At 38.0% G+C, this 19,284-nt stretch overlaps 1 protein-coding gene across 8 annotated transcripts in view; it reads right to left on the reverse strand.

The window, feature by feature from the left end:
• ptk2aa (protein tyrosine kinase 2aa) overlaps positions 1–19,284 on the reverse strand; it is a 108,326-nt gene that overhangs the window by 36,872 nt on the left and 52,170 nt on the right. For 7 of the 8 annotated variants that reach the window (XM_084423858.1, XM_084423857.1, XM_084423856.1 and 4 more), the window contains 6 exons: positions 16,030–16,256; positions 10,090–10,256; positions 5,532–5,619; positions 4,106–4,185; positions 3,959–4,021; positions 1,422–1,476 (listed from right to left, as the gene is read on the reverse strand). In XM_084423858.1, coding sequence (XP_084279984.1) covers positions 1,422–1,476; positions 3,959–4,021; positions 4,106–4,185; positions 5,532–5,619; positions 10,090–10,256; positions 16,030–16,224 — 648 coding nt within the window. In that variant the 5' untranslated portion in view covers positions 16,225–16,256. Of the gene's footprint in view, positions 1–1,421; positions 1,477–3,958; positions 4,022–4,105; positions 4,186–5,525; positions 5,620–10,089; positions 10,257–16,029; positions 16,257–19,284 lie in introns of all 8 variants that reach the window. The other variant, XM_084423852.1, reaches the window with a different exon arrangement.

A 19,284-nucleotide genomic window follows, 5' to 3' on the forward strand; every position in this document is an offset into this window, starting at 1 on the left:
ACTGATTAAACGTTATAATCCGCCTAAATGAACAGCTCTCTGACTGATGACGACCTATGGGAACAGTGTTAGAAGCAGTGGATGATGGGTAACAATCTGGGGCGGTAAAATAACACCTCTGTCCTGCCTACGTGCAAACACACACACACGCACGCTTAAGGGTGACTCAGGGTCAGAGGACATCCCCACTATTTTATAGAGCATCTGTTTGCAGGGGTGTGTGGGATTGAGTTGCTCAACACTATTCGTATGCCAGCTGCACACACTGACACCATCCAGTTTAAAACACTCATGTGGTTTTCCATGTCATGAGTTAACCACAACCAGCATTAAAGGGACAGGTCACACCAAATCTTCAATTACTCTCCCTCACGCCATTCCAAACCCATAAGACCTCAGTTATTATACCAAGATATTTTTAATGAAATCAGGGATTTCTGTCCCTCCACTGAAAGTGTATTCACTCTAACGCTTCAAAAAGTGCACAAAGAGATTGTAAGAGAAATCCATATGAATTGAGTGGTTTAAGAAACACGTACACTTTAAATGATGAACAGGTTTAATTTACACCGTGTCCTAACTACACATGACGCGATGCGCGATAAAAGGTTATTTTCCATGTTAATCAAGAGTTTTTGTCCTAACCAGCCGCGCTGGAACAACAAACACAAAGTGTGGCAATGATAATCTCAGGTGCTGTTTATGTGCTTTATTTAATGTTAAAAGCGTGTAATGTGACTCTGAATATCATTTAGTGCTTCAGCTTTGTAGCCGTAAAAGCAACAAAGGATAATTCAACTCAGATCTTGAAATTAAACAAATGGAAACAAGAACGTTCAAACTGTGAACAAACAAGTGTATTCCTTGACAGTTGACAGAGATTGTTTTAGTAACTCAGCCTGTGTATTTTTAATAATGTTTAAATGGTGTAATATTTGTGAATTTGATTATGTAGCGACTTATCCATTTTCTTGCGAGTGCCGTCAAGATTACTCTCTAGTGCCGCCCACACGCTGCTCTGATTGGCTGACTCCGCCCACGCACTGCTCTGATTGGCTGTGGGTTTTGATTGATTTTGAGTGTGGACAGACAAATTATTTGTCGCTGGAATCGCATGGCGTCTGGTTAGGACACGGTGTTAGGCTTTTATTCACATACAGCACTCAAACGGAGGAAAAAAATGTTGACTAGTTTTTATCTGTTGGCTGTTGACTGGATTTTAATAAACCGAATGGAGGCCGATGTATATATACACACACTGAGAATGATTCATCTGTGCAAAAATAACATGCATGAACTAGATTTCATGCCAACTTTAACACTAAGTATTCAACTCAAGCTAGAAACATCCTGAGCACAAATGCATGAAAATGTAAAACTCTATAACCAGTGTGTGTCTGTAACAGAAATCATCCGCTCACCTTAACCGACTCCAGTAAACTTTTGGGGAAGAACCGTCGGAGTCCAACGTCCTTTCTGAAAAACAGAGCAGAAATCTCAGCGCAGATGCAATGATGTCATCGCAGTCTCAAAGACGGCCAAGCGCTTTTTAATATAGACATCTACGTTCATCTGGTGAACTGATCTCACTCCAGCTCTCCACGGACATGCAGAGCTATAAACGTCAGGGTGAAGCTCTGGGACGGGTCGAAGGACATGTGGAGTTAATGAAGCAGGCTTTACAAACACCAGCACCACTCGTTTGTCGCCCTCATACACAGTACATGTGTAAAAAAAATTATTACAACAATGAAAATCTCACGTCAACATCTAATATGTTTTCATAGACGTGCTTTAAACACATCAACTAAATTTACTAAATGAATTAAACTTTTTCCTCGTTATGTCTGGCCTGTGTTTCCAACCTCTCACTTCAATGACTTCATCAACTAAATCACGCATGTTTTGATGAAAACAAAATATATGGACGTTAAAAAAGCGCTGGCATTTTGTCTTTAGTCGTCCTATAAATATTTTTTGATTTTATTTGACACCATTTATAATTAAAAGTCTTGAGGTGACCAGGTTATGCATCATATTTCTTCTTTTCAAAGTAATGAAAAATGCATCCAAACCTCCATCATCATAATCATCCTTTCAAATCTCCTGTTTTTATCACTGTATCTTTTGTTTTGTATTTGTCAGAAGGAGCACGTCAAGCTTTTCACCACGATTTTGTAAAAGAATATTTAAATATTTGACATTATAATATCCAATATACTAGATAGAAAGCCTATATTATTTTTAAGAAGATGTAGTTTTTGGACGTGTTCTCCTCTCAGGCTCTGTGAGCGAGCAGGACGGGGGATTTAAAGCCCAATAAAACCCAACAGTCCCTGATGATTGTTTCATCATTTAATCTAAATGGAAAGCGCTTCGGTTCAGCTTTGCTCAGATTTAACCGCGTGGCGCCTCGCCAAAAACAACTCGCCCATGTTTATGGGCCTCGCGAGCGACACATCAGTCGATACTTTAAACTGCTGTGCTGAACTTTTAGTCCAGAGAGGTTACACCTACTCTCTCGTTATCATGAACAACTCAGAGTTTACAGTAAAAGCACTAAATGACACAAATGCAAGTATGGGAATGATGCTATACAAATCCAACACACATGCTGAGTCCCAATTTGCATACGACCTGTCCTAAATCATGTTCAAAATTAGAATTAGTGTGTATGTCGTGTGTGTGTGTTGAAATGAGCATCCCAAAGATCCCCAGATAGTCTACTTTTTCCGGTTAGAATCTGAAGTGCAGATCCGTGCTCACTCTAACGGCTAATACTGTTCACTGTTCCCTGGACGAGGATTCGATTAGAACTACAAACACAAATAAAAAGCATTTGAAAACTACAAACATGGCGGATGTGCGAGACCAATGGTTAAAAAGAGAGGTTTAGTTAAAGGGGTTTGAGTGATTAATTATCAGTATCTAACCTGACAAAAAGATATTTATTCAACATTATATTTAATCTGCAACAACATTGTTAACCTTTATAAAGATACGTTTGGTCATTAACTTTTAAATGCATCAAAACACATGAGGAGAGTCTCCGCATGAAAGATCAACGGGCTGCTTTTTTCTTTCCGATACAGAACGATATTAAATTCATTTGAATGTGGAGGATTTTAACCTACTAACCTATTTGCCTACTTTTCTACTACACACTCAAATAGGGATGGACTATTTCCTCACAAAAACAGTGCATACTTTTAGGGCCTATATATATACATACATACATATATATAAAAATAATCATTGTATTTAAGCTAGTTGTCAAGGTACATTTTCTTATTTTTATTTGGCTGAAAATTTAACTGAAATAAAAATTTATAATAATAAAAAATCGATTAAGACAAATTAAAATGAAACTGGAATTTATAAAATAAAAGCTAATTCTAAATATGAATTAAAACTATAATAGTGTCTCAATGACAGTAAAATAACAGTGGTTCAGAGGTTAACCGGGGGTTAACCAGCTTCTGTCAGAGCAGCTGTCACTCAAATCAGGCTGGCGCTGTGATTGGTGCACTCTCCGCCCTGCCCCGCCCCCTGAGGGGCCAGAGTGCTGTGTGACTGCGGGCGATCAGACGGAATGACCCGCAACTAATGCACACGTGTGTGTGTGAGTGTGTGTGAAAGAGAGAGAGTGTGTCAGTCCCGCTGTGATGAGAGAGTGACTGTGAGCGTGTGGCAGTGTTAATTATAGTTACACAAACCAAAACCATAAAAAACATGATCATTACTTGAAATAATATAAACATTAACTGAAATAAGATGAAATATATATTTTTTTTAATCTAGTTGGCAAGTCAGCTTTTCAGCTTTTTATTTATTTTGTCATTTTGAGATCATATTGGCCGCTAACTGTGGCGTTTCGGCCATTAGACTCTTCTAGATATGATATTCAGCATCATCTGCCACCATGAAACTCATTCATCCACTAGCTGTCAATACTCACTCTAAGAGTTCATAGTTGGACTTTTTATCCAGAGCGTTTCCTCTCATCTCTCTGTAGAATCTCCTGGAAAACACAGAAGCACAGATGAGTCAACACACGAGCTTCTGAACGTCTGAAACTCCGAGTCTGACAGGAGGAGGAGCGCACCTGATCTCCAGACACCCGAGCTTCAGGGCGATGTCCTGCTCCACCTGATCCGCCATCTCCAGCAGGTAGTCGTTCTTCACCTGTCCACAACATGCACATTTATTGAGAACGCACACAAACATTTTGTAATTCACACAAGAGATTTTGACTGGATGGACGGATGATGGATGGATGATGGATGATGGACGGATGATGGATGGATGATGGATGATTGATGGATGATGGATGATGGACGGATGATGGATGGATGATGGATGATTGATGGATGATGGATGGATGATGGATGACGGATGATGGATGGATTTTGTATAAAAGTGTCATACAGTTCATGCATATGTAAACGAAAGAAATAATTAAACTACCGTAAAACCAAGCATTGTGTTTAGCAGATCAATGCATAGTATCATAATCTTTATATTTATAAATTTATATAATTTAATATTAAAATAAAGTATTTAAGTATTATAAAATGAATATATAGAAAATAATAAAATGTAATAAATATACGACATTTTTTCTTCATAACACTACATTATTATTTATTGATCAGTTAAGAATAATATGATGCATACATTTTTTAGATATAATAATTTTAGATGTAATTTTTATATCAAACTTTTATTTGGTTTTATATTAAATTACAAATTGAATATAAACATGAAAAAAGAACTTTTTCTATAAAAATTACATAATAATATGATGTACATGATAATATGTCATAATGCAATTATTTTTAATAGTTAATATAATAGAATTGTGATATAATACATTTTTGAAAATGTATATTAAAATATTTTTTTATTTATATAAAATGTAAATTAAAATTAATATTAGTAAGTAATTAATATAAACATGAATAAATTATATAATAAAAATGCATTATGACATTATAATGTACATCATATTAAGATGTAATTTCTATAGCAAAAGTACATATTTATTATTTTTTTCATGTTTATATTAAATGAGTTACATTCCATTATGAATTATTGATTGGTTGTGATGTAATAGTATGTTCTGTCATTAGTGTATCAGAGTCCGGGAGACTGTCTCTCTGTGACTGATGCTGTCGCTGAGCGCTCGAGCTGTTTGCTGTTTTATACAGCAGGTGTTCTGCTCCATCACTCATCACGGCCCGCACAATAATCCCGCCGGAACGTCCTTCTATTGTCCAGATGATGAACAGCCGTAATAAAACTAATCCATGATCCTCCCTGTCAGCGGGAACTCTGCTGGAGGATTGTGGGATATCGCGGTCGATGCTCTGATGTTGTTACCTATCGAGGCTTCTTGAATGACAGCGAATGGAACGCACACACGCTACAAACCCGTTGACCTACTTTAAACACACACAGACACACACAGACAGACATACACTCACACAGACAGACATACACACACACACACGGGACGAGGGCACCTTCACCTGCTGATAAAAATAGTTGAGTGTCGGCTTGTCTTCAGCGAACTGATTCAGGAAGCCCTTGGGCAGATAACGGATCCTCAGTTCATACCTGAGGAGGAGAGAGAGAGACACGGTGAGTAAAAGAGTCATGACAGGATAAGTCACCATGTACACACACACACACACACACACACACACACACACACACCTATGCTGATAAGAGAAATAATATCATCACCAAATCTCATATTTCACCCCTAAATCAATAGAAATAAATAAGTAACTATATTGTGCTGGAAATAAATTAAGCTTATTTAAAAAAAATATTTAAAAAAAATTAAAACAAGTTTTTTGCATTATTTTATGACAATTAAACACAATTTTATTTGATACTTTTTTTTTACTACAATTTTATTTTATTTTTATTTATTTATTTCTTACTTTGTTATTTTATTTTCACAATTGTAAGTATAATATAATAATAAATACATTTTATTTATCTGCACTTTTAAAGGTACTCAAAGCTTTACAAGAGATAAAAAATAAAGTGATTTTTTTTTATCTTATTTTGGTTTTTGTCTTATTTTGCCAAATAATATTAGAATATTTATTTGTACTTGAATATCTACTTGTATTAGAAATGTATGTATATTAAATATATATATATAGAGTGAGTGTGTGTGTGCGTGTATGTGTGTGTATGTGTGTGTATGCATGTATGTATGTATGTATGTATGTATGTATGTATGTATGTATATATATATATATATATATATATATATATATATATATATATATATATGTGTGTGTGTGTGTGTGTGTAAACGTTGTGCACAGCAAACCCATTAGCAATACTAATGTACAGTTGTTGTCATGCTTATGAAGGAAAACACAATGAAAACCTGAAACTGGGGAACATTACACATTAAAAACACCATGCAGACCTCATGACCTCAGCACACACATGATCCCTGCATAATCTAAACACTCAAAACAATCAATACTGGAGGGTTTATCCCTGAACACATGCAGCTGATCACTGCAGCAGAATGAAGCTCTCAGTGCCGATACATGAGCCATGAAAAACCCATCATGAGCACAACACATAAATCACTGTCCAGCGCTCAAATCATTATTGTTGTTTCAATGTGAAGGATTCAATCCTCTGCTGTTTCCAGAGGAAATGATCCTCCGTGGCTTTTCATGACTTCCTGGAACTCGCTCAGGAAATGATCGAATCTCAGTTCCTGAGAAGTGGAGAAAGCAGGAGCTCAGTCGCAATTCACACACTTCTACCACACACTAAAAACCATGTCTGCTGGGAAAGCTGCTCGCTCTGGTGTTAAACCGGGAAATTTGTTCTCGACTTTTAGGCTCATAAAATTAAAACTGATCTAAAAACAGCTTAAAAAAGGGTTGGAAACCTGTATGGCAAAAAAAAAATTTGTCTGGTTAAAAAATATGTCGAGTGTATGCTGCTAAATATGCTGTAAATGGCACAAATTAATAAAACATATTTTTTCCAATTTAGGATAAAAGCATATTTTGCCTTAAAATATTGTTTAAATATTTTAAATGCCAAAATATATTAGAAAATGTACTTAAAGGGGCAAGATTTTTATTTTTGGGTGAATGCAAAATGTATTTTGGATGATATAAACCTATTTAATTCAAGTCAATTCAAGTCAATATACAGTAAATTACATAAAAAATATTAAAACAGTGGACAAAAAAGATAAGAGGAAATACAAGTAAACTTAGACAAAAACAATATTTTAATATTAAATATATTTATTTAAGAAGAAACTATATTTTAAAAAATGTAACTAAACTACTTTTTTATAATATTTAGATTTAAATATTATATATACACATTCATTTAAGATGAAAATATATTACAAATGGCCAAAACAACTAGATTAGATATACGTTTCTATATATTTAAAAGTATATCTGAATTTGTAATTTTTTTTAACTGTATGTGAAATGTGTAGCACTTTGGGAATGATGGGTATTCCGATCCCGAGGCCTAATAATGAGGTCATGTTGCGTGCGGATGATTGGTTATCGCTCGTGTTTCTCTGTTGAGGAAATCAAAGCAGCGAGAGTCCGAGAACTAGATCCTCTCCCAACATGAGCTCATCTGCCTTACAGCGCAAATGATCCATCAACACCTCCGCAACACCAAAACAAGCCGTAAGCGGGCGAGTTAGCCTGGATTCGGGATGACATCAGCAGTCGCTTCATCCAGAGCATCATGTGACATCAAAGCATCATTATCTGATTACAGCTTCTGAGATTCACAAACGCTCAGTCTGACAGTGACATATGAAGACCACACTCACATCAGAGGATCAAGAACACACATAACTCTCTGTAAAACGTCAAAACGGGAGTAATTTGTTGGGAAGGAATGCAGGAGGGAATCTGCCTGGGATTTCCCAGCGATTCATACCGGCTCTGAAAAGAGAAAATAAAGAGACTGAGGGAAGAAATTAGTATAAGTAGAAAATGTGATTATTGAGGATGTTTTGTTGTTTTTGTAAAGAAGTCTGTTATGCTAATCCAGCCCAAGGCTGCATGTAATTGATCAAGAAATACAGCAAAAACAGCAATATTGTGAAATGAGCAACAGAAAGCTCAGAAATTCGCACATATTTTACGCACATTTCTCAGCTGGTGTACAAAAGTTTGCAGAAACTAAGTGAAACTGGCCCTAAACTTAAAACTAAAGGTTTTTAAGACACTAAAAGCAAGGTCACTTTTATATCAGGTCGATCTTGACCAGAAATCCAGATTTCGTTCTGGCTATATATGAGACTAGTCTATATCTGTCAAGGCAAGACAAAGATAGACTTTGACTATGGCTTAGATATAGTAGATAGTCAGACTTCAGATAGACATCTAAATCAGACCGTTGCACAAAGCACTTAAGACTCTGACTATCTTAAGTAGGACTACACTGCAATGCATTCTGGGTAAAATAAGACACTTTTCAAAACATTGAGTAAGCGCATTCAACCGCTCAGTGCAGTTTACCCCAGTGGACAATATGTGTTTGTTGGAGGAGTGTAACAGTTACAAGGACATTTTACTTGGGAAATTTAGCGGAGAATGTAGTAACAAGAAAAAATGTTTTAATTATGAGCCATTTTCCCTTTTCTTTTGGCTGTTTGTAATGTAACTGATTGTTACTGCTGGTTGCCAAGGTAACAGAGAGTCTTAGACCGAAGTTAGCCTGGGGGTAAGGTGTCTAATTTCTTTGGTCTAAATTAAGTCAGTCTTTATTTTTGTGAAACAGTCTAACTTGCATTAGACTAGTCTATGAGCACATGTTAGACTTGTCTAACACTATAGACCGGTCTAAAATAGCTTTGTGAAACCGGCCCCTGGGCTGAGTTGATTGAGCAGGTTTTACACTGACCATCACAAGCACAGATAATCTCCTCCTGAGCACTTTACGAGCGTCTCGGATCCCTAAACTGTGAGAGATAATCATGCGTTTCTCACGTAAAAACCACAATAAGAAACAGCAGCTTGCACACAGGGCCGGAGAAAGCCGGATTTTAAATCACTGACTCTCTCTTCTCTCTGAACAAAAGCAGCTCGAGTGAATGGAGATGCAGCTGCTTCATGAGGCACACGGGCCTGAGCGGACCGCTGATGCATTGTGGGTAGAGACGAGGTGACATAAAATGCCATCTGTGAGGGAATAACTCGCATCTATAAAGGCTCAAGCCCCTGATGAAATAAAACACACGGACACAGACAAAGAGAAGCGCAGCAGAAGGCACACACACATTTAGAGGTCGATGAATTCAAACACTCCTCCTGCTGTAATGACCATCACATGAGCATCTCACCAGCCCTCCACACACACACACACACACACACACACACACACACACACACACACACACACACACAGAATCATACACACACTCACTCACAGAATCGCACACACACTCTCACAGAATCGCACACACACTCTCACAGAATCACACACACTCACTCACTCACTCACTCACTCACTCACTCACTCACTCACTCACTCACTCACTCACTCACTCACAGAATCGCACACACACACACACACACACACACACACACACACACACACTCACACTCACAAACTCAAACACACACACTCACTCACTCACAGAATCGTACGTACACACACTCACTCACTCACTCACAGAATCGCACACACTCACTCCCAGAATCACACACACACACACACACACACACACACACACACACACACACAGATACAGTCATACACTCATACACACACAGCCCAATAACAGCCCAATAACCACACCAAAAAACAATGGTGCACATAAACAATCACACTCAGGTTCCTCTGCTGGTTTCAGGATCAGCAGAAATCCCCCAAACCCAGTCAGAGCAGCGGCTCCACCAGACCAGGCTTGATGACCAGGACACCATAATAAACTATGCACTATAAAGGCAGGTCTATAATGTTCTTCAGCAGGGATCAAAGCTGAAATCGATGTACTACTAACAAAGATCTCTGTAAAGATGTTTTAGTTTGTCTAAATGTGTGTGAGCGCAGTACCTCCACTCGTCCTGCGGGCGGTTCTGCTCGTACTTCTCCCTCACGTGGGACACGCCCATGTCCGGGTGCAGCCAGTGGACGTCCCCCGACGGGCCGTGCGTGAGCCGCAGCCCGAAACAACACACCAGCTTCACTTTGTGGATGTCCACGATCTTCTGAATGATTCCCTGCAGACGCAAAACACACACACTTCAAGGTCATAAAAATCCCATAATACACGCCATACTGCGATATATAAACTGATTTACAGAACCGTAAAAATCCTGCGGGTGTTATTAGATGATTATAGAGTGTAATGGATCCACCTCAACCTTCACGAGACTGACACACACTATTACTATTACAGACACACCGTTCAAAACTACACCTGAGAGATCCAGGGCTTGGGTCAGTACCATTATTTTTTTTAAAGAAATTTAAAAAAATGATTCCTCAAGGATGCATTAAATTGATCAAAAGTGACAGTAAAGACATTTATAATGTTACAAAATACTCTTTCAAATAAATGCTGTTCTTTTGAACTTTCTATTCATTAAAGAATCATGAAAATAAAATGTATCCCGTGTTTTAAACACTGATAATAATCATAAATGTTTCTTGAGCAGCAAATCATCATATCAGAATGATTTCTGAAGGATCATGTGACACTGAAGACTGGAGTAATGTGTTCAATATATCGTATTCGTTACCTTGAATACACACGATTTTCAATCATGAATAATTAGTTTTTCTGGGTGTGTCTCGCCTGATGTAATCTTGTCATGTCATGAAACATCTAATATTTTTTACTTCTTTTAGTATTCCTGTCACATGACTTGATTTGATTGACAAGTGTTATTCCATATGCTAAAAATATTTAAATCCAAACTGCGGAAATGTTTTTCTTTGTATCCCACAAATATAGCAAAAAATAAAAAATTATTATTTTCAATTTACAAATTGCATATTTAATGTATTAATGTATGTCATTGACCCACACATGACACAGGCCGTTGTGACATTGTGATGGGGTCATAATCTGATAAACAGGATGTGAAAGTGATACGGTTGTCACGGAAGCTGGGCGGTTGCCATGGCAATGCCGTGGCCCTCACTGATTAGATTACAGAGCTTATGAGGGCTCTGAGTCTGAGTACACACACACACACACACACACACACACACACACACACACACACACACACACACACACACACAGAGAAATGGCTCACACCAGTGTTTCTGTGACTCTTTCAGGTTACACACTAAATGGATTACATGAACACATAAGAGCAGAATAATACACTGACTCTAAATTAATGACTGAATCAGCTGCAATTCAGTTAAATAAATAAATCTAATACCAGTCTAACGTACACCAACATTTCATTATAATATTGTTAATTTTATATGGGAATTTTTCTACTATTAAATGTATATAAAATAAATGTATAAATACAAAAAATAAAATATAAATAAATAAATGTGAAATAAGTGTTCTCATTGTTCACTGACACTGAAACTATTAAAAATTGTTTTCAGGAACTGAAATAAAGCTGAAAAAAAAGCATGTAGTACAAATATAAATTTTACATTTCAAATCTTTAAAAAAATATAATCTAAACCTTGGAAAATGTATAAAATAATTATATTATTTAGTAATTATATTATTAACCAATGAAATGTGGGATCAGTGCAGAACAAATCAACATGTTACACTGGCATTAAAAACGAAAAATAAGTAAACTAAAATTATAAAACAACGGACAGCTTTGACCAATTTATGCAGACTTGTGACATCAAATTAATTCTCCATAAATGCCAAACCTTGTGTCATATACCGTACAGTATATATTTAAATTTACCTTCAACTTCTGGTGTCTCTGTTCAGACTAAATAACCCTAAAAACAGAGGCAGAGGAAACAGACACAGCCAGACGGCGTCTCACATCTCTCTCCGCATCAGAAACACAGTACTGAGACTACAGTGCGGATCGAGCGTTTCATCAGGCCTAGAAACTCACGCTGGCACTGCAGCCATAACACTGTATATTTATGATGGCAGGCTCTGGTGACTGAGTTTCAGGCCTGATATGAAGGAGAGATTGACTAACGCTCAGTGTTGGCTTTTGCCAGCATATAAACAGCGCTCGGGCCAGCTGGAACCGGCGTCTACACGTGGCCTTCACATTACGACTGAGGGTTTGGCAAACCGGCGGTGTGCAGGAATAACAGAGCTGGATTCCCCACTGCGTACTGGCACTGGGAGCGCTTTAACATGCACTTTCTGTAAGATCTCGGCCTTTTAAAGGGCTGGTATAATGCACTTTTCACAAGATGTAAAATAAGTCTCTGATGTCCCCAGTGTGTGAAGTTTTAGCTAAAAATACCCCACAGATATTTTTATAGAGCATGTTAAAATTGCCACTTTTTAAGGGTGAGCAAAAACGCATTGTTTTTGTGTCTGTCCCTTTAAATGCAAATGAGCTGCTGCTCCCGGCGCAGGGGGCAGAGCTTCAACAGCTTGTGTCATTTTACCTCACACACACATGCACTGAAAATGTCAAAAACTTTTAGCCTTTTATGTTCAAACCGGATTCAAACAATGATGGAGAGACTCAAGAAGAAGTGACAACATGTAGAAGCAACAGGACATTTCTGAATGGTTAGTTGATGAGTTTATGTAGCTTATGTGTAGTTATCTTCTAGTCATTGATTAGCATATTCTGTCTTGATAATCTATAAATCGTGTTCCGGGGGGCGGGGTTTATGTAAATTCTAGGGTTGGTGATGTCACTAACCCGGGAGGAATGTGGTGTAGTCTCTACCAGCCGTTTGTTGTAGTCCTTAAAAAGCGATTTCTTTAAAAGCAAATCTCTCCCTTTGCTTTGAACTTTGAGCATTGTAACTTTGCAGATGTTGATTATGCTCAAACAGCAACATTACACACTAACTAAAGTTAGAAAAGTCAAATCATAATCAACCACCCCTTTAAAATAAATCATGTACTAGGAAAAGAGACTCATGAACCATAAAGATCAACTCAAGCACTCGCCATTAGTAAAAATAAATAAATTTACACTATGCATCAAATCTCTAAAAAACATTGCACATGAAATTTAAATGAACATCCATCTTGTAATTGACTAGTCGCCCCCTTGAATATACAGAAGACGTGAGGGAAGTTAAAATGGATGACAAGCTTGTTGGTCTCGGCCTGTTAATCCAAGAGTGAAACAACAGCAAATCTCTCATTAGGATAATTAAAGTGCTTCATTCGGCCGAGTTTAATGAGATAATCACTGCGGTGTAGATCTGCAACTCAAATTAATCTGTAAAAGAGCAACTATATGATACGTTAACATGCTTTACAGCAAAAAAAAATGTTGAATTATGGTATCATAAAATGGATAAATCCAGTTGAATTCATTACAACAATGTTCCCGCTGAAATACATTTTCTTAAAACACTGCACTGTATTTCTTAGCATAATTAAATCAACATGAACAAATTCACATCCACTAAAATCATAAAACATCTGTTACTGTGCCTAGATGTTAACAACCTTCACTGTCTTTTCTATAAAATTACCTTCTATTCATTTATAAAAGAACTTTCTATATTTAATTTCAGCAATGGTTTAAAATGTCATTTGTTGCTCAGCATCATTAGCATCACAAATAAGTTGCATGCAAATTGTCAATTAGAAGTTGCCATTCGGAGCCTGCTTTGTTATTTTATATTTAGGTGTGAATGCTAATGCGTTCAATTTATATTCATTTATTCACTAAGCAGATGCCCAAAGCAATCAAAACAAACTAATTCAAAGTTTTCCTTCTCGAAAATATGCGAGTCATTTTCAGCAGAAATGACATGTTTGCACAATTTAATAGTCACAAGTTTTTAGATTCTCCATTCGTTCTTCCACTTTTTCATGCCACAAAATATTCCTCATTTTAATCTTCTCCAAATAAAATCCCTGCTGCTGGAAATCTGAACATCTGTGGTAAAGCTTGAAAGGATCCTGCATTAGAAATGCCCACTTCTGTCGCGATTAAACCACACACACAGTTTTCTGAGCTTCGGGCTTGTTTAATCTGGACCTCGGCCAGACCTCCACATGTTCTCAATGATCGGAAGACAAACACTTTGTTCTTTGGACTGAGGCAAGGAAACACAGATGAACAGGGTGAAAATTGCAACTATTAAATTTCCCCATATTTCCCCAGTTGATTAATTAATCTCAGTAGATAAAAGACAAATGTTATGTTTAATTACGCTGTAAAGTTTGGTGTGTGTAAAGCTGCCGAAGTCTTAAACTCACCACCTTTAAGATATGTATTGCAATTAAAATCTACAGATGCAAATAAATAAAATATAACAAAATAAAAACTAATAAACAATAAAAATGTGTATTTAATGGATGTTTTTTTCCCCACTAGTCTATGGAAGCAAAATCTCAACCAAGTTCATGACCAGTGCAATGCTTTTGCCTTAACATGCACTGAAATGTCTTCTTGTTGACTTAAAATCATCACACATTGAGACAGGTTGTGTCCAGACTGAGCGGGTGAGAGGTCACCAGAGACCATCCGATCAAGAGGACCAGCATGTTTAATCTTCCTGTGGATTTGAACACAACAATCCGCTTAACACACACACACACACACACACACGCTGATCAATACAACTGCTGCGTCTCTAACAGAGTCGTCCATCTCGACTCGGTCCTCCAGAGTCTGAAATTAATTCAGAAAATTCGGAGAAAGCAGAGCTTCAGAAGGGCTTGTATGTTTCCTGAAGAGACGCAATTACATGTCTGAACACACACAGGCACAAAAATGGTGATGTCACCAAACCCACCCATCCTACAATTATGAATCAAAAGACTGTCGATAAAGTGGAAAGACACACTTTGATAGCTAGTTTGCTGCTGGTCTGAGGCGGTCTACTTGCTCTAAAAACCTTGACCAAGCTGATCTACCTGATTACATCCAGACAAAAGTTCAACCAAACAGCCATCAAGACCTGCTAATGACTAAAATGACCAACTCAAACCAGCCGGAAAACATGTAAAATCCTCAGGAAACAGTTTTATCTGGATTTGTTAGTATGAAAAACAGATTCTAACAGAAAATACGTTTTTTATAACTACAAAAATTATTATATGTTTATAATTGATATAATTATAGCTATGTATTATTTAAAGTTCCCCTGTGGTGAAAATCCAGCTTTTAAAGTTGTTTTTTATGTCTATGTGATGTTTTTAATATGTTTAAGACAAACCATGTGTAAATTCATAAGTCGACACCATTGCTGAGTATTTCCTCCTTAAAACTGCAGTGAACCAAAGACAGTCTCAAAATACGCTTTGAAATCGCTGGTGTTTCTGACGTCACAAACTACCTTGTAACCAATCAGATCAACGTGTGATCGTCAACCAGTGGATCTCTGAGCTGAGTGAGTGAGTGGAGGCGGGGCTCATTTGCATATACTAAATGAGGCAAGGGTGTCGAGTAACATTCAAGATATTTTAAGGCAGGAAGAACATTTTTTTCAAGGAAAAAACATTTAAATGTCATTTTGGTGATCAAAGATGAGTTTTAAGGGATAAAATTATTGACTACAGGAGGACTTTAAATGACAAAAATACAGATGATAAAGTATTTATACATGAATGAATGCAGCATTTGCTGTACTGAATTACATTTTATGATGATTATGTCTGGATATGATGATTCTCATTGCATTGATACAGTAATGAGAAACTAACTAAAATCATCAATGAGAAACAGCCAAACAACTAGACCTACTCAAGACCAGACAATGACTAAAAAATGTCAAGCTTGGACCACTTTAAAACCATGTAAAACCCTCAGAAACTGGTTCTAAAACGCCGGTTCTAAAAGCTACAGATATTGATGCACAGAAGAAGGACACTAAACAGGTCCTTTTTCTTACCCTGATGTCAGTTGCGTCTCCATGTCGGATGTTGCTGGACCAGGTGCTGCGCTCGCTGTTATTCTCAAAGTGATGGAAGACCTTCAGGACCCTGTCCGGGGCCCCGGGGGCCCGCTCCGGCCCCGCACTCAGACGGGCCTTGGCCCCGGTGCCCAGGGTGTAGTTCGGGTTGGGCTCCAGGTATGCCGTCGCCATGCCTTTGTTGTGCGCTAAGTGTCTGTCATATTCTGTGCAAAAAACAAGAGGAAGGAGAAACCGTTTAGATTTAATAAAAATTAGAATGGTATCCTAATTATACATAAGCAACACTGTTACTAACAAGCATCGCAAACCGGAAAAAAAGCATTTTAAATTGAAATCATAAATTTTGTATTTTTGTATCAGTTCGATTTTTTTCCCCAAATTGTGCAGCCCTATTTTGTCCTTCTACACTAATTACACAGACAATAAAAACGGACATTGCTTCCAAAATAAAAGATGCTAGAGTAGGACTTTCCAACAGCATCTCAGCGTTTCTCACACTTCTGAAATAATCTGAGGACAAGACATTTCTCATTCTATCTCTGTGTGTGAAGCGGTTCGAGAGCCAGACAGTGATATGGCGAAGCGCGAACATGATCAATTTAAGAGGCGTTATACAGGAGCAGATGAATCGCCAGACACTTCGCAGATGGAGAGCAAATCAGTTTCCATTTAACTGCTCATGGTTACATCAGGGTTAACAGCCGTATGTGTGAAAACATGAAGGAGCCTCGTCTAAGGAATACTCTTCTCTCTAGCTGGTTAAAGCTGGTCTGGGTGGTCGTTCAGCTGGAGGCGCTGTAGTAGGGCTGGTTAACTCCACACTCAGCATTACACTTGTAAGAGACATGTTTTACTGCTCTAAGTATTTTATGTATAATAGAGTTTCAATTGGTCTACATGTTTCTTAGTCCATTTTATTCCTCTTAACATTTTAAGTGTGTATGTCTTTAAGACAGTTGGAGTTACCACTTGCGGACTCACCTTTCCACACCACTTCAAGCTTTTGGATTATCACTACTTTTGGACTGTATCTACACATTGGGACGCTTCAACACACAAGGATTCTTATGGACTGTTTTATGGTATGGTACTCTATGCTTTTGACAGCCTGGGCCCTATCTTACACCCGGCGCAATGCAGCGCCAAGCGCGACAAGTGTTTTTTGCTAGTTTCAGCCCGACGCACTTATCATTTTCACGTCCTGCACCACGTTGTTTAAATAGCAAATGCATTTGCACCCATCTGTGCGCGCATGGGCTGCTGGTCTGAAAACGAGGTGTGTGTTCAGGCGCATTGTTGGACCGTTGCTATTTTGAGGAACTGAAATAGACTGAGCCAATGACCAACTGAAACCTGGTCTAAAGTCAATGGCGCAATATTTCTTTTTTGGTTATTTAAAGAGCGTGTTAGTAATGTGCGCCTATAGGCGGGTCCACAATGCGCGTACACTCTGCTTATTACACACACAGGGATGCACAGCAGCACACAAACATGCCAAATATTTAAAATAAAAGGAATACAATGTAAAAGATTATTACTGTGTACATAAAGATATGGTGGAATCCGGCTTGTCCCGTAGATGATCTGCTTGCGCACTTTTACCCCGCGAATGAGCAGATCCTTTCCCTCTCTGGAGACGCGTTCGGTCTTTCCACTATCAAATTCCGTCATGTAAATAGTGAATCCGCCATGGCGCGAGCGCAACTGGCATTTAAAGGGAATAGGAGATGAGACTCTGATTGGTTTAACGCACGTAAATCCTAAAACACACCCATTACTCATTAAGAGAATAGGGACAACCCTTTTAGATCATGCACCGGGACCGCCGACCATTTTTCCCGTCGTTAAACTAGCAAAAGTGGATTCGGACATGCCCTAAGTGCACTTGCGCTCTGCGCTTTAGACCATGCGCTAAGATCATTAAAATAGGGCCCCCTGAGTTTTCCTGGTTTTATAGTGTTGTTTTAAAGTCTCTTATGAAGATTGTAAATACACCGTTCTTTTCCACTTTAACTTCAGTTGTGTCTCATTCTTTTAACACCCAATTCCTCACACAGTAAAATCTGACCCCATTTTAACTTTTGTAATCTCAACCTAATTGGCTGAACGTTACAAACTAACCAGCTAACATTTCTGCTGAAAATCCATCCATACATTAAACTCCACGACACAGGCAAGACGGATGCTGGGATGGACTGATGTGATATTTCAGCAGATCGCAGCACATTGCTCTCGGCAGCATTCCAACAATCCCAGACATCCGCTTATCTGACGCTTATCACCATCACAAATATGAAACACACCCATGACAAAGATAAACAAACGTGCAAGAACAAACACACACACACACACATATCAGGACAGTTACGCAAGACAGTGTGTTTTCCATTAGTTGAACATGAAAAGTAGTAAAAAATTATGAACCAGGAGTCTGGCAGCTAAACCAGGGAATTGCTGATTTTTACCATAGGAAATAATTCATATTCATTCTTCAGTTCTCCAAATTGTTTGGAAAACACATTTACGGTAAAGGATTTACAATGGAAGTGTAGCAGTAGAGCAGACAAAACCTTGGGTTATTGAGTAAAACACAGGGTCTAAACTTTAAAGGGTCTAAGCTGACTATTTACTGTTTTAGACGAACTTCTGATGTGATTCCTGCTCCATGTAAAGAGAGGGCTACAGACATAATTGGAAAATGCATTTATTTTTATGCTGATTTTTCCAAAAAGTTCCTTATGTCTGGACAGGATGATGCCTATTTCAGTGTTACAGTAGTCAAAGTCAGGTCATCATTATTTCTATAGATATATTGTTTTCTATAGTGAACCCAGGCGGGACCAGTTCTACTCTGGCCTAGATAAACGAACACAGTGTGATTTATTTAATGACAGACTAATGACAATCATCATTGAGAAACTAACGAGAATCACAAACCATCTGGACACATTACAGTAATGCGAGCTGTCATGAAAATAATGTCACAATGCAATTAAATCATAATGGCTGTCATGAGATTCACCCTGATGGTGAAAGGAGGCTCTTATTATTGGCTTCATTTCCTTTATACAACATAGCATGGCTCTCTTTTAGTTCTGGGGTGAAATATGAGCCAGACATGAACTTGAAAGGCACACATCAAAGTGTCAGTGAATGAGCAGTTACACTCTCAGAGTCACGTATGGCACAGAGATCTGACACACACACACACACACACAGCTCCAGACACTG

The sequence above is a fragment of the Rutilus rutilus genome (assembly GCF_951802725.1).
Source record: "Rutilus rutilus genome assembly, chromosome: 11".
NCBI lineage: Eukaryota > Metazoa > Chordata > Actinopteri > Cypriniformes > Leuciscidae > Rutilus > Rutilus rutilus.